Source organism: Brienomyrus brachyistius, chromosome 8 (assembly GCF_023856365.1).
Source record: "Brienomyrus brachyistius isolate T26 chromosome 8, BBRACH_0.4, whole genome shotgun sequence".
Taxonomy (NCBI): Eukaryota; Metazoa; Chordata; class Actinopteri; order Osteoglossiformes; family Mormyridae; genus Brienomyrus; species Brienomyrus brachyistius.
The window spans coordinates 24,359,908-24,372,227 of record NC_064540.1 but is presented as its reverse complement, the minus strand read 5'-3'; the positions used below and the strand labels follow the sequence as shown (position 1 = coordinate 24,372,227).

At 42.0% G+C, this 12,320-nt stretch overlaps 2 protein-coding genes across 7 annotated transcripts; both read left to right on the top strand.

Moving 5' to 3' along the window:
• The first annotated feature begins 745 nt into the window (after positions 1-745).
• On the top strand, positions 746-5,524 carry si:dkey-150i13.2 (mitochondrial carnitine/acylcarnitine carrier protein). Of its 2 annotated transcripts, XM_049023135.1 has the most exons (9): positions 746-1,055; positions 2,889-2,981; positions 3,067-3,194; positions 3,346-3,436; positions 3,529-3,646; positions 4,067-4,139; positions 4,267-4,376; positions 4,540-4,661; positions 5,012-5,524. In XM_049023135.1, exons 1-9 carry the CDS (start codon positions 945-947, stop codon positions 5,072-5,074), a joined length of 909 nt encoding a protein of 302 aa, XP_048879092.1. In that variant the 5' UTR covers positions 746-944; the 3' UTR covers positions 5,075-5,524. The 2 variants fall into 2 exon arrangements, with proteins under 2 accessions (XP_048879092.1, XP_048879093.1); XM_049023136.1 differs by lacking the exon at positions 2,889-2,981.
• Positions 5,525-5,563: 39 nt separating this feature from the next.
• On the top strand, positions 5,564-11,453 carry tafazzin (tafazzin, phospholipid-lysophospholipid transacylase). Of its 5 annotated transcripts, XM_049023141.1 has the most exons (12): positions 5,577-5,624; positions 6,093-6,166; positions 6,281-6,417; positions 6,510-6,638; positions 6,938-6,983; positions 7,865-7,950; positions 8,122-8,202; positions 8,601-8,642; positions 8,757-8,819; positions 8,921-8,973; positions 9,393-9,470; positions 9,902-11,453. In XM_049023141.1, exons 3-12 carry the CDS (start codon positions 6,309-6,311, stop codon positions 10,004-10,006), a joined length of 792 nt encoding a protein of 263 aa, XP_048879098.1. In that variant the 5' UTR covers positions 5,577-5,624; positions 6,093-6,166; positions 6,281-6,308; the 3' UTR covers positions 10,007-11,453. The 5 variants fall into 5 exon arrangements, with proteins under 5 accessions (XP_048879094.1, XP_048879096.1, XP_048879098.1 ...); XM_049023137.1 differs by lacking the exon at positions 6,093-6,166 and having other exon boundaries at positions 5,564-5,624; XM_049023139.1 differs by having other exon boundaries at positions 5,565-5,624; positions 6,093-6,417.
• Positions 11,454-12,320: the final 867 nt, after the last annotated feature.

Here is a 12,320-nt window from a genome sequence, read left to right as displayed (position 1 = left end):
TCCCATTTTGGCCAGTCTGTGTCACTCCTATCAAGAAATACAAGGCTAATTCTGCATGTATAATTATCGCCTGCATTTATAAAGTCTTTTCATAGCATTCTGTAAATGCTACCAATTTTACAATTAACAGAACTTGGGCAATTAATCTGATGATTAGAGTCAGTTATTCCAACTGTACAGCTAGTGACCTTGGTGCGGAGTTGGTATTCCTCCGCCAGCCAAATCATATCTTCCAGCGTAGGATTCAATAGGATCAGTGTGTGTCCTTGTGTGTGTGTGTGTCAAATTAACCTGTAACATTTTGTACCATGTGGTACGAAAAAAACTCAAATTTATAAGATTCTGTAAATGGAATAAAAAACTAAAATAGCCAAAAGTCTTGTATTTTGTTTGGTTACTTATGGTTAAGGTTAGGGCTGGGTAGGGCTTAAGGTCGTCATGCTAGGATTAGCGTTCTTCCCATACAAATGAATGGAGAGTTGACATAAAAATATGTATACGTGGACTGAGCGTGTGAGTGTGTGTGTGTGTATGTGTGTGTATGTATGTATTTATGGATTTGTGTGTTCGCTCGCTCGCATTTAGAACAACAATAATAATGATAAAGGTGTTAATTATGAGGATGATGACGATGATGATTATTATTATTATTATTATTATTATTATTATTAGTTACTTTTACTGTTTTGGACGGTGTACTTGGTAATGGAGGCCGCTAGGGGGCGTGGTTACATTATTTGTTGTACTTCGCTAAAGTCTGGTAGTTCCGTGAAAAGAGGTAATTTTCTGCAGAAGTTTTCAATAGCACGGTGAATCCTAGTCGTGAAGCCAACCGGAGCGATTGGGTAGTGTTGGCTAATGTGTTAAAAGGGTGGAGCTGGCGGGCCATGTTCATCTCGGCTGGTTGATAAATCCCAGGCCGGATTAGTCTACTGAGCCGTCACATGGGAGAAACGGAGCCGAGAAGGCGGACATCTCCGCTGAAGAACCTGGCGGCCGGCGGGGTCGGCGGAGCCTGTCTACTGCTAGCGGGACACCCGCTAGACACGATTAAGGTGATCCTTATAGATGATTCAGGTGACATTAAATCTGTTAAGGAACGCATCTCATTTTTACACTTCCTGCGAAGAGTATACCAGAGTTCCGTTACTTTGTGGATCTAAAATTTATCTGTACAGTGTAATTTCTGCCAGTAATTGCATTAACGCATTTTAGCGTAAAATGAAAAAAAATACAGTATGTTTGCACCTTTATGTTGATTTCGTTGTTAACTGTCATGAAGACCAGTTAAGAAGAGAGTCCACTTACGTTGTTCATTCTCCGGTTTAAATTATGTTAGGAGTCTTGGAACTGTGACAGAAATGCCTTGCCGTAAATTTGCTTTGTACGTCACCTAGGGATATGAAGGATCGACAGAGATATGTTTCTCATTAAGATGTAGAGGGACCGTTAGAGGTTAAACCCTGACTATTTCATTCCATTTTGGATTGGTCTGACCAGCAACGAGCTTTTGCTGAGGATCTGAACGAGGTAACGCTGTAGGTCGTATCAGAAACCCAGCAACCTTGCTTTGGTTCAGTCAGGTGTGGATTGGTGTGTTTTACCTGTTTAAATGATTAACGTTACTTATTGCAGACCAACCATTTTAGCTGTCAATGGTATGTTTTTACATCAGTGATGAATCCTCTATTTCAGGCCTATGTGCCTGTGATCAGAAGGTTGCCGATTCGAACCCAGCCTCGGTACATCTGTGGGTCCTTGAGCGAGGCCCTTAACCCCCAGATCCCTCGGTGCCCCAACAGGTGGTTGCCCTATCGTGGCCAGCTTACTCTACAGAGAGCAAGTTGGGGGAGGCGTAAAGAGAATTTCCCCACGGGGAATAATAAAGTATCAATTTCTGACCACTTATGAAAAATCCACACAGCACAAAATTTGGACACTCAAGGAAAGATGGCCTTTTCACAGGAAGTAAACGGCGTGCAGCACCCTAATTCCTTGTGGATCTCTGGGGCTGCGTTTCCCTGACATGTGACATAATATTTCACTGAAAGATGTAATACCGTGCTGTGTTTCATAGCCTCAGCTATTGGCACCAAAATTCAGGGTTCACAAATGAGTGTTTCGGAAATGCGAACACATCGCTTTTGCCAGATGTTCCCCTGAGTCTTTATCTACAGAAATATGGCCCGTATTGATAACAGGGCCTGTGAGACAACTTGTTATTGCACACCTGATTGTCTGGTACACACCCCAAGCCTCTGCTCAGCAGTTACTTTCTGATAAGCTTAAATAGCCTTGGTTCAGTTGCCTCCTGGGTGTCTCGCTGTAGTTAGAGTCCTCACAGTGTGAATAACCTCCAAAGGCTAGCTAACGTAATATTAGCTTCACCAATACCTGTATGACTGCAAATACAAAAATTCACACTTTGTGGAACTCTTTATTCAAAGTATACGTGGTGACGTATACTGGAGACGATAAATAGTCGCTTTTATATGCAGTCACCAGGGGTCAACGGCAGGGCAAATTGTGATGGTCATTCTGATAAAAATACAATTTTTACCACAGACATGGTATTTAAAAACATAGCCTGCATAGTATCATTTATTTCTCTCAATCACAACATTTTGCTATGAACACAGATGAGTCTGGACATGGATACGCTTGTCCATGTACAAACAGGTTGACGATCCCTGGCAATCATCAAATATAAGTATAGAAATAATACTATGAGAAATAACTATATATAAATATAAATATTCATTTAAAGACCTCAAGTTGCATGAATTGCACACTGGGCGGAGAAGGATTTCTGCCCAGGGAGTCAGTAACACAGCTTTCCTTTTCCTCTTCACCTCCGTAATGCCCTGGAATCTGTCATATATCCACAGGTCTGTCTACAGACCCAACCCAGAGGGACCTGCAGCCAGAATGTCATGTATAGAGGAACATATGACTGCTTTATTAAGACGGTGTCCAGAGAGGTATTCAAATGGCACAGTGCTCCCCCCACCAGCTCACTTTGCTCCACGTAGAAACGGTTCATTGGCTTCTGCTCTGTATCCTCAGGGGCTTCTGGGCCTCTACAAGGGCATGGCAGCCCCCCTGGCTGGTGTGACCCCCATGATGGCCATCAGCTTTTTTGGCTTCAGCCTCGGGAAGCAGCTGCAGCAGCCAGACCCCTACACTCCTCTCACGTCAGTGCTGGTGGGGGAGGGGGTCGATATTCACGATGACGTCTCCGACCGACAGTGGCTAGACGCCTTGTGCCTTTGGTTGGATTGGTGACTGAGCAAGATGTATGTGTGGGGTTAGCGTCACATGGTGGTCCTTCTCTCACCTGTTCAGGCATTCCCAGATATACCTAGCTGGGATGTTGGCCGGCACCTTCACGACTGTTATTGTGGCTCCGGGGGAGAGAATCAAGTGTTTACTGCAGGCAAGTAACTCCATTTGTGAGCCGTGGCCTGTGATTGTCATGGACTGTGTCACATGTGTGCTGGAGGAGGTCTGGGTTTTTCATGTAAACAGGTACAGTCAACAGCAGGGAAGCGGAAGTATACTGGCCCAGTAGACTGTGTGATTCAGCTTTTTAAGGAACGCGGCATTCGCAGTGTCTACAAGGGAACCATGCTCACACTTATCAGAGGTACCTTCCCAAGCGCAGCTTCAGTGTGTGCCATCCGGAGGATGCTTCACGTTGGGTATGATTACGGGTGGCACCATTCAAAGCACCATCATAAATTATAATGAGCACTTAACAAACATTGTAGACTTTTAGTATGTAATGTTTACTGTGCTGAGACTAATGCATGATTATCAAATGTTCAAGCAGTTGCGTGTGCTGTGGTGACACTCAAAGCCATCAAATGGCAAAAGAGGCAAAGATTTTCAAGTGCAGATGTTAATCATTATTGAAGGATCTACTTTTTATGACTTCCCTCCTAAGTCTGAACTCCATTTGCTGATTGAACAGCATTATAGTTCAGATCATTGACCGGGTTGATGTTTAGACAATATGAGGACAAGTGTTCAGACTGGAACCTTACAAGCACATGGGCATTTCCAGATGTGCCTTCCACTGGTTTGTACTTCCTGACTTACGAGTACTTGAAGAAATTCCTGACTCCTGAAGGCCGAAGGTCAGTAATACAACAATCATTCCCAACTAAAGAGATAATCCTCAAAAATGAAGAGAAGAACTATATGGTACTGGTATACAGTGTCAAAAAATGCATTTCTCCTCTATCTTTTGCCACATAATTCTAGTGTGAATGAGCTGAGCACACCACAAATCCTTTTGGCCGGTGGTGTGGCAGGAATTTTCAACTGGCTGGTTGCTCTTCCACCAGATGTGCTAAAGTCCAACTTCCAAACAGGTATACCAAGCTGTACTGAGGTGACTGTGGCAAGTTTCAGTGTCCTCTACAATTTCCATTGGATCTGTATTTAGGCCTTAAATAATATCATCTCCATCTTATGGAAGTAAAAAGGAAAATCCAGTCTCAGTCATTCAATATGTAGATTTGCTGTGTGTTCTAGCTACAGATGGTCAATACAGGGGTCTGCGAGATGTTCTCCGGAAGCTGATTCAAGAGGAGGGTGCATCTGCGCTCTATAAAGGCTTCAACGCTGTGATGCTGAGAGCTTTCCCTGCCAATGCGGTAACTTAAGCCTGATAGCAACATTAAGGTGGAAGGCCCAGTACTAGTGGATAGCCAAATGAGGCTTCATGAACCATTTGCTGTATTTTCTGAGCCCACTAGATGGTGCTCTCTGTTCAAAAAAAGGGCTCAATACATCAGAAAACACAACAAATGGTTCATGGAGCTTCATTTGGCTATCACTCCCCAGTACTCCCCAGGTCTTAGACCATCACATGATATTGGTCATTTCAAAATAAATGCAATTTTACAAGCTGGTTCTTTAGACCTGACTGAGTATCATCAACCATAATTGTAACCATTGGCTCTGTTGCTTATGAATGTTCCTTGGGTCTTTGTCCATCTTTCAGGCATGTTTTCTGGGTTATGAAGTGGCCATGAAGTTCTTGAACTGGGCAGCTCCAGACTGGTAGTGAGCATGGACCTCAGCTCTGGGACCACAATCATTGAGCCAAATAAGGAGATGATGGACTTTCATCTTATAAAACAATTTTGTTATATCCTGACAGTGTTTACATTTTTGTGAAGTGAAAAATATAACATCTTTTTATGGTGTATGCAAAACTATGTGCTCACTGAAAAATGTGGGAACCATTCATATACTATGGTGAGAAATATTTTGTAATTCACAAATACTAAACATAACATTATACAACAGAGTTTTTCCCACTTTATTACATATGTTATAAATTTTGGAAATAATGTATGATAAATAATACATATCATTTTGTAATTTCTTTTATTACGCACATGAGATTTTGTTCAGTAAGCACAAATAAAGTTAATTATTATTTTTTATTTTGCAAGTTTATTTAAAAATTTTTATATAATAAAAAAAAAAACAAAGATAATCGCCCCCTTAATGGTCGCGTTGGCTTGTTAAATGTCGAACTACATTTCCCATGAAACGCTGCGGGGGATCAACTTCCTTCCTGGATCTGCACGCCTGTCTACGGGAGAAAGGTGAAATACTCTTACGGACTTATTACTGTTACTTTCAGGTCTTTTGTCGCAATCGTACATTATTTGCCCGATTGAAATAAGCAAAAGAAATGACATCAGAACGACTTATTGCCAGTGTCAGTAGCTAGGTGGTCAAATACAGTTTGTTATGCGAAATTTACCATCCGGTGCAAATTTGATTTCTTAATTAGCAGGGTTGCAAACTTTGGTCAGCTGGCTGGCGAGAGAATTTCAGTTAGAGAAAAGTCAGCACACACACATGTTTATATGTATGTATTAGTTTTATTACCTTGTAAATAGTCTGTGCAGTCATACTGTCAACAATTATGATGTAGCTAATATTTAGGTTTATAATGGAATATTATAGATTTGCCGCAAGATTTCTTACATCAGCCTGAGTATTACACCACATGCGTGAGAGTTGGTAAAATTGTATTAGATTTCCCACCGGCTTCATCTGATCTGCAGGGCATTTCACAATTCTGCGCGAAATTGGACGTTGGCTTTTGGGATCGAACGCCTTGAAGAAACAATAATCGGAGGTCTGCGCTACTCGCGAAGCTGATTCGGGGTGTTCGTATTTAACCGGCGTGCTGATGGATGTGTGAACTTGTTTGCTTGGATATCGTGACTTCGTGCGCACGATGTCACTACAGCCCGCATGAAGTCGTCTTGGCGTTCACAATGCCCTTGGAGGTGACGTGGCCGTTCCCACAACGCCCCTACTTGGGCTGGCGCCTCTCGAGCTCCCTGATCATGGGCATGGTGGGGTCTTACAGCTACATCTGGACTAGTGAGTTACCTGTTGTTTCCCTGAAGCTCTCCTTTCAGTCTTCCTCCATTGATGCTTATTCCTTTCTCATGGTCTTCTTCTGACCCTTACAGAGTACATGAACTACCTGACTGTCCACAATCAGAATGTTCTTCACGATCTGATAGACAATCGCCCGCAGAACACGCCCCTCATCACCTTGTCAAATCATCAGTCCTGTATGGATGACCCGCACATCTGGGGTATGATGAGTTCCAGCTCTCGAACTCAGTCGTGTCGTTGTTGTTGCATTGGATACTCAATGTATATCTGTTACATGTTCTAACATCATTGGTTCTAAATCTCACCAACTGTGGCAGTATGGCAGTTATGGTTTCCATGATATATCTGCTGTCTTTCTCTGTAAACTTTTAAGCGCTACTGGATGGAGGTTTCTTGTCTCTTTCCAGCAAACCAGAGGCAGGATTTTCACCCAGTTGGTTTGTGTAGCGTTCAGAGCAGCAGTTTTGATGGGTTTCTATTTGTCTCCACATTTCTTTAGGAATTCTGAAGCTCAGACACCTGTGGAGCTTTAACAAGATGAGGTGGTGAGTGAACTGCCTTTAATATGCTAAAGGAGAACCATGTTACCCTTTAATGCAGGCGTCAGATCAGCAGGCAGGAAAGGAAATGTCATGACCCCACAAGGGAATCGACTAGGTGTTTGCTGTAGGTGGCAGCACTGACTTTCACAGAGCAGAGGTCAACCAAGAAAGAGCAGAAGAAGAACTATTGTTGTAGGAGGTGCGGAGGTATCCGCATATCTAATTTTTTTTTTATGTCCAGATCATTTATACTGTTCAAACATTATAATGCAGTACATGGTATTTTCAAAAGAAACATTATTTTGGCATTTTGATATCTTTGACGATAAAATTCACCAGTGGGATCCAGTTAATTTTGTCGTACTATAGCACCACCCAAGCCGAGGGTAGCAACTTTAAAACGGTTCTTAAAAAGCTGTTACCATTTCACTACACTGCTTGTGTTTGTGTTTGTTGTAATACTTCTGCCCAATTCTGGTCTGGTGGAATCTCACTGCTGTATGCAGCACCATCCACATCCACAGCCAAATATAGCATGAACACAAGGTTTCTTGCACGACCATCTACACCCCGAAAGCGCATGTGGAAAAGTGAAGTATGAACTAGGCTTAAGCTGTCAGGTGTTGAGTGACAGATCTCCTTTTAGTCAGTAAGATCCGAGGTTGTTAACGTTGGAGGAGTTTGGTTCTCCATTGATAATGTGTATCTCTTAGTGATGGGGCTTTATTACGTCCCAAAGTTCCTCAAGTTTGACTAAAGCTTCTACAGCAGGCTCAGAGTATTTTCTCATGGGGCTCCATCTCACTCATCCTTGTCTTTCTGTCTGCTGTTTCCCCTGGGGTCCGACTGTCCCGTCCGCTTTGGGCCGGTCTTTCGGTGCACAGGACTCCGGCCGCATCTGATATTTGCTTCACCCGAGAGTTTCACTCCAGGTTCTTCAGCCGGGGGAAATGCGTTCCCGTGTGTCGAGGTATAGTTGCCCTTGGCTGCCCTGCCATCACAAAACACCCCCCAAAGGCTGCTGGAGTTGAATTTGGAAATAAGATCCAACCAGAACTTCCTAGCTCTTATTTGTTGATTGAAAAGACAAGAGGTGTGCCTACGGATGGGAAGCTGAGTGCAGAGTCTGCTGTCTCCCTAGGCGATGGTGTGTATCAGAAGGGCATGGACTTCGTCCTGGAGAAGCTGAACAGAGGGGAGTGGGTTCACATATTCCCAGAGGGTATGGCACCCCTCCCCCCAATAGGCAATGTGCCACCTTGCCCCCCCCCCCCATAGGCAATGTGGCACCTTGAAACACAAACACTTTATGAGATTTGTTGTTATCAGCTACATGCATAATTGCAGTATATTCAGATTACTTAAGATGACCGAATGAATGAATAAATGTCTTTGCACAAGTACAATGAGTTTGCAACTTCTGTACTCAATGCTATAAGATACAATAAATTAAATATATAGAACAAAAAAGATAAAATATCACAGTAAAGTAGTAAATAAAAACGCACCACCAGATCCAATGCAGTAGTGAAAGTAGCAATTAAATGACAATTAAATAACAGTGTAAACAGTTTAATGCAGTTCATGACAGTAGACAAATGGTCTTCCTTTCCCCCCCAGGAAAAGTAAACATGACTCAGGAGTTCATCAGGTTAAAATGGGGTAAGTTTAAATCTGGTTTAAACCTGCAGACTCCTTCATACTCGAGGCACTGTGTGCCGTGGACCTCTCTTCAAGACGCCTAAACAGTAGGACTCTGCTTGCCTGTCGCTGCAGGGGTGGGGCGTCTGATAGCCGACTGCGCCCTGAACCCCGTCATCCTTCCGCTTTGGCATGTAGGTCAGTAAATCGGACGTCAGCATCTCAACAGGGCATGTTTGCAGTGAATAGACACATGGATGCCATAATATACCTGCTGTAATTATTAATCACTTCTTCAGGAATGAATGACGTCCTGCCCAATGAAGCTCCATATATTCCCCGAATTGGACAGGTGAGGCACGTTAGTCCCACCTCTGAACTCATTTAGAAACGTACTAAATATTGGAAATTTAGACGAGTCTTTTGTGGCAGCCATACTGGTTTGTGTTTTCAATGTTTTCTACTATTAGCTTTGATTTTGACTGAATTACAAATATGGATCTAGAGATCAAAGACCTTCCACGAGCTGTCATCTATACCTCATACCCCAATATCTTATCATACTTCTTGATTCAGTGCCAACAGTAAAGATTCTCCTTTCGTAAAAAGAATGATTATGTTTATAACCTGGTTGTATCTTTTGGATGCTTATGACTGTAGTTTACAATATTTAGAATTGTCAGTTTGCAGTTTAATTTGAATTTTTTTTGTCAATCCTTAATGCATTTCGTTATGTGACTGTGAATTATGTTAAAATGTCTGTCTTGTCAGAAAATTACAGTTTTGGTGGGGAAGCCATTTACTGTCAAGCATCTGGCCGAGAGATTAAAGTCTGAGAACAAAAATCCGGTGAGACTTTCAGGTTAACCGTTTCAGATCCATCAACGTACATTTTAAGTTATATTTTTATCAGTGCTTACATGTCTATGTGACATTCAAACTCCTAGATTGCTGTATAGGGTAAATCTGCCCAATCCGCTTTGGTAAATAACACTAGCTAATTTTTTGGTTTTTTGGAGCCGTAAGTTAACTTATTAAGTAAAAAAAAAAATAATAATGATTTGGAGTAAAAACTTCTACTGTTCACCAGAATCTTGCAAAGATAATTTTTCACTATATATTTTTTCTTTTTCTGGATAAATATTGGGTCTTTCTCAGCCTGCTTCAGACATTCACGTTTCATTTAGCTATTTTTAAAATTTTAAATCCAAATTTGGGTTTCTGCTAATATACATAAGCTCAAACTGACATGTCTCGGTGTTTGTTTAATTTTTCTTCAGGTGGAGATCAGGAAAGCTCTGACTGACTTCATCCAGGTGGAGTTTCATGGGCTGAAAGCCCAGGCAGACACCCTGCACCAGCGGATTCAGAGTAGCAAGCGATAGCCATTCTTGGTTGGGCTTGGTCCGCCCCGACTGTGAAGCGAGTGACACGCAATGCCACTGCTGTCAGAGACTGAAGTGCACTGCTTGCAAACTCACTTTGACCAGAGATGTGTAACGCGGGTTCACTCTTCTGCCTTTTAGGAAATTTTACCAGTGACTATAAATAGAAATGATAGATGGAAATGATTTTAAGGTGGGGGGAGGGAACAGCAGTGAACTTCAGGTATTGTTGAGGTTTTTCAGAGTTTATTTTCCTGTTTTTGCTAAACCTACTATCTAATATTTTATGCCACAAATCAACATTATAAAATGTGACCTCATTTCCTTTGTATAAGGCTGCAGTGCTGACCTTTCTATGCACAGGACTTATTACATTGATGGAATGTAAAAAAAAATATCCCATATATCCCTTGATGCTAGTTCTTCATTGATTTTCCCATAATGCAGTATCAGAATGAGATCCTAGCTTAATAATATGATTTAGCAAATTGTGATTTAATATGACTGTGTACTTAACACACCTGAGTGAGTCATAAATGTAAAATAATCATATAGACAGGAAACGCGTGCATGTTGACTAGAATTCTGGATGTTTTACTGATCTGTCTTGAAGTTTATCTGCAAAACGTATTCAAGCTTTTTACTGAAATTGAGAATAAAGTTTAGAAAAGATGGCACCCTCCTGAGGTCGGTATGTCACCAGGTTAAAAATCAGGGCTTCTGCTTGCTAAAGTTTAAGATGTGCCTCGCTGTGTTTTATTCTGAAAGCCAAAAGGTGAAATCACTGCAGTTAAGAGGGCTGAATGTTTTTATACATCTAAAATCTAGATCATTTAAACATGTGACTGATATAGATCTGGGTCTTCCATTAAGGAGAAAAAAATCCATCCGTCCAACCAAGTTGTCCTATTCAGGGTCGTGGGGGGTCTGGAACCTATCCCAGAGGCTATAGGCACAAGGCAGGGAACAACCCAGGATGGACTGCCAACACTTGGCAGGAAAAAAACTGTAAATCACAACTCTTGAGTGCACTTATTAAACTACACAAGGTTGTGATACAAGCTGGTGATATGCTGTGTAAAGGTTGCTTCCCTAATAATATGAGAGGTGCCACATGACAGGATCTGTAAGCCTAGGATTTATTTTGCAGTTTGGCAGCTGGCAGTGATGGAACCGTTTTTACTATATGAGATGTCCTGTAGGACACAATGTAATGTCAAGTGTCACGTCTTTGTCCAATGTGAACCCAGTTATTTTTCACTTTATGCACTACTTACTATTTAAATGACAATTTCCGTGTAATTTCGGTACTCTGGTAGGCAATGATGTTGTAAAATATGGAATTTATAATGTTGCTTAACTATAATGAATTCCTTGATTTTTTTTTCTTCTTCTTCAGTAAAGTTTTGAATTTTGTATTGTTATTAAAACGGCATGATTTTGTGAACCTGGTGCAATGTTATTACAGTCAAATTTGGGTCCTTAAAATGGAAAAATGTTGTCCTCTGCCACATCTCTTCTAAGAACCCCTGCACAAATGTATTCATTTACCAACCCCTCAGGTCAGCGTGATTTCCTCTACAGAGCGAAGCCCTGTGATCCTTTGCAGTTTTGTCCCCTAATGAGCTTTCCTCCTCTGTGCTTCACAGCCCTGGCCCAACACAGTTGCTACTGTTAAAAGGTCATTCCAAAAATGTCACATTACATTGTCTGCTGAAACTCTGTAGTACTTTCATTTGGCTTCAGCAGGGCTTGAAACTTTTATATTGAATCTTTTAATAGTCAAAATATTGTTGAATGTGTAAAACTTGAAGGTCAGAGTGAAAATCACAGTGGTTCTGCTTCGAATCAATCCAAGTTGATAACTTCATGTTACATCCATCCATTTTCCAAACTGCTTATCCTACTGGGTCGCGGAGCCTATCCCGGAAGCAATGGGCACGAGGCAGGGAACAACCCAGGATGGGGGGCCAGCCCATCGCAGGGCACACTCACACACCATTCACTCACACATGCACACCTATGGGCAATTTTGTAACTCCAATTAGCCTCAGCATGTCTTTGGACTGTGGGTGGAACCCAGAGTACCCGGAGGAAACGCCACGATGACATGGGGAGAACATGCAAACTCCACACACATGTGACCCAGGCGGAGACTCAAACCCAGGTCCCAGAGGTGTGAGGCAACAGTGCTAACCACTGCACCACCATGTTGCCCTCTCCATGTTACATGGGACCATTAAAACTGCTTGGACCGTTTGCACTTGACACCGCCCACATGCTGAGATTTCATTTCAAGTCAATGCGTAGTCAG

Coding starts and splice junctions, on each gene's coding strand:
- tafazzin (XM_049023139.1), top strand. CDS start 6,225: ATGTGTGAACTTGTTTGCTTGGATATCGTGACTTCGTGCGCACGATGT. Junction 6,418..6,509: donor TTACAGCTACATCTGGACTA/GTGAGTTACCTG, acceptor TGACCCTTACAG/AGTACATGAACTACCTGACT. Junction 8,643..8,756: donor GTTCATCAGGTTAAAATGGG/GTAAGTTTAAAT, acceptor CTGTCGCTGCAG/GGGTGGGGCGTCTGATAGCC.
- si:dkey-150i13.2 (XM_049023135.1), top strand. CDS start 945: ATGGGAGAAACGGAGCCGAGAAGGCGGACATCTCCGCTGAAGAACCTG. Junction 1,056..2,888: donor ACCCGCTAGACACGATTAAG/GTGATCCTTATA, acceptor ATATATCCACAG/GTCTGTCTACAGACCCAACC. Junction 4,662..5,011: donor GAGCTTTCCCTGCCAATGCG/GTAACTTAAGCC, acceptor TCCATCTTTCAG/GCATGTTTTCTGGGTTATGA.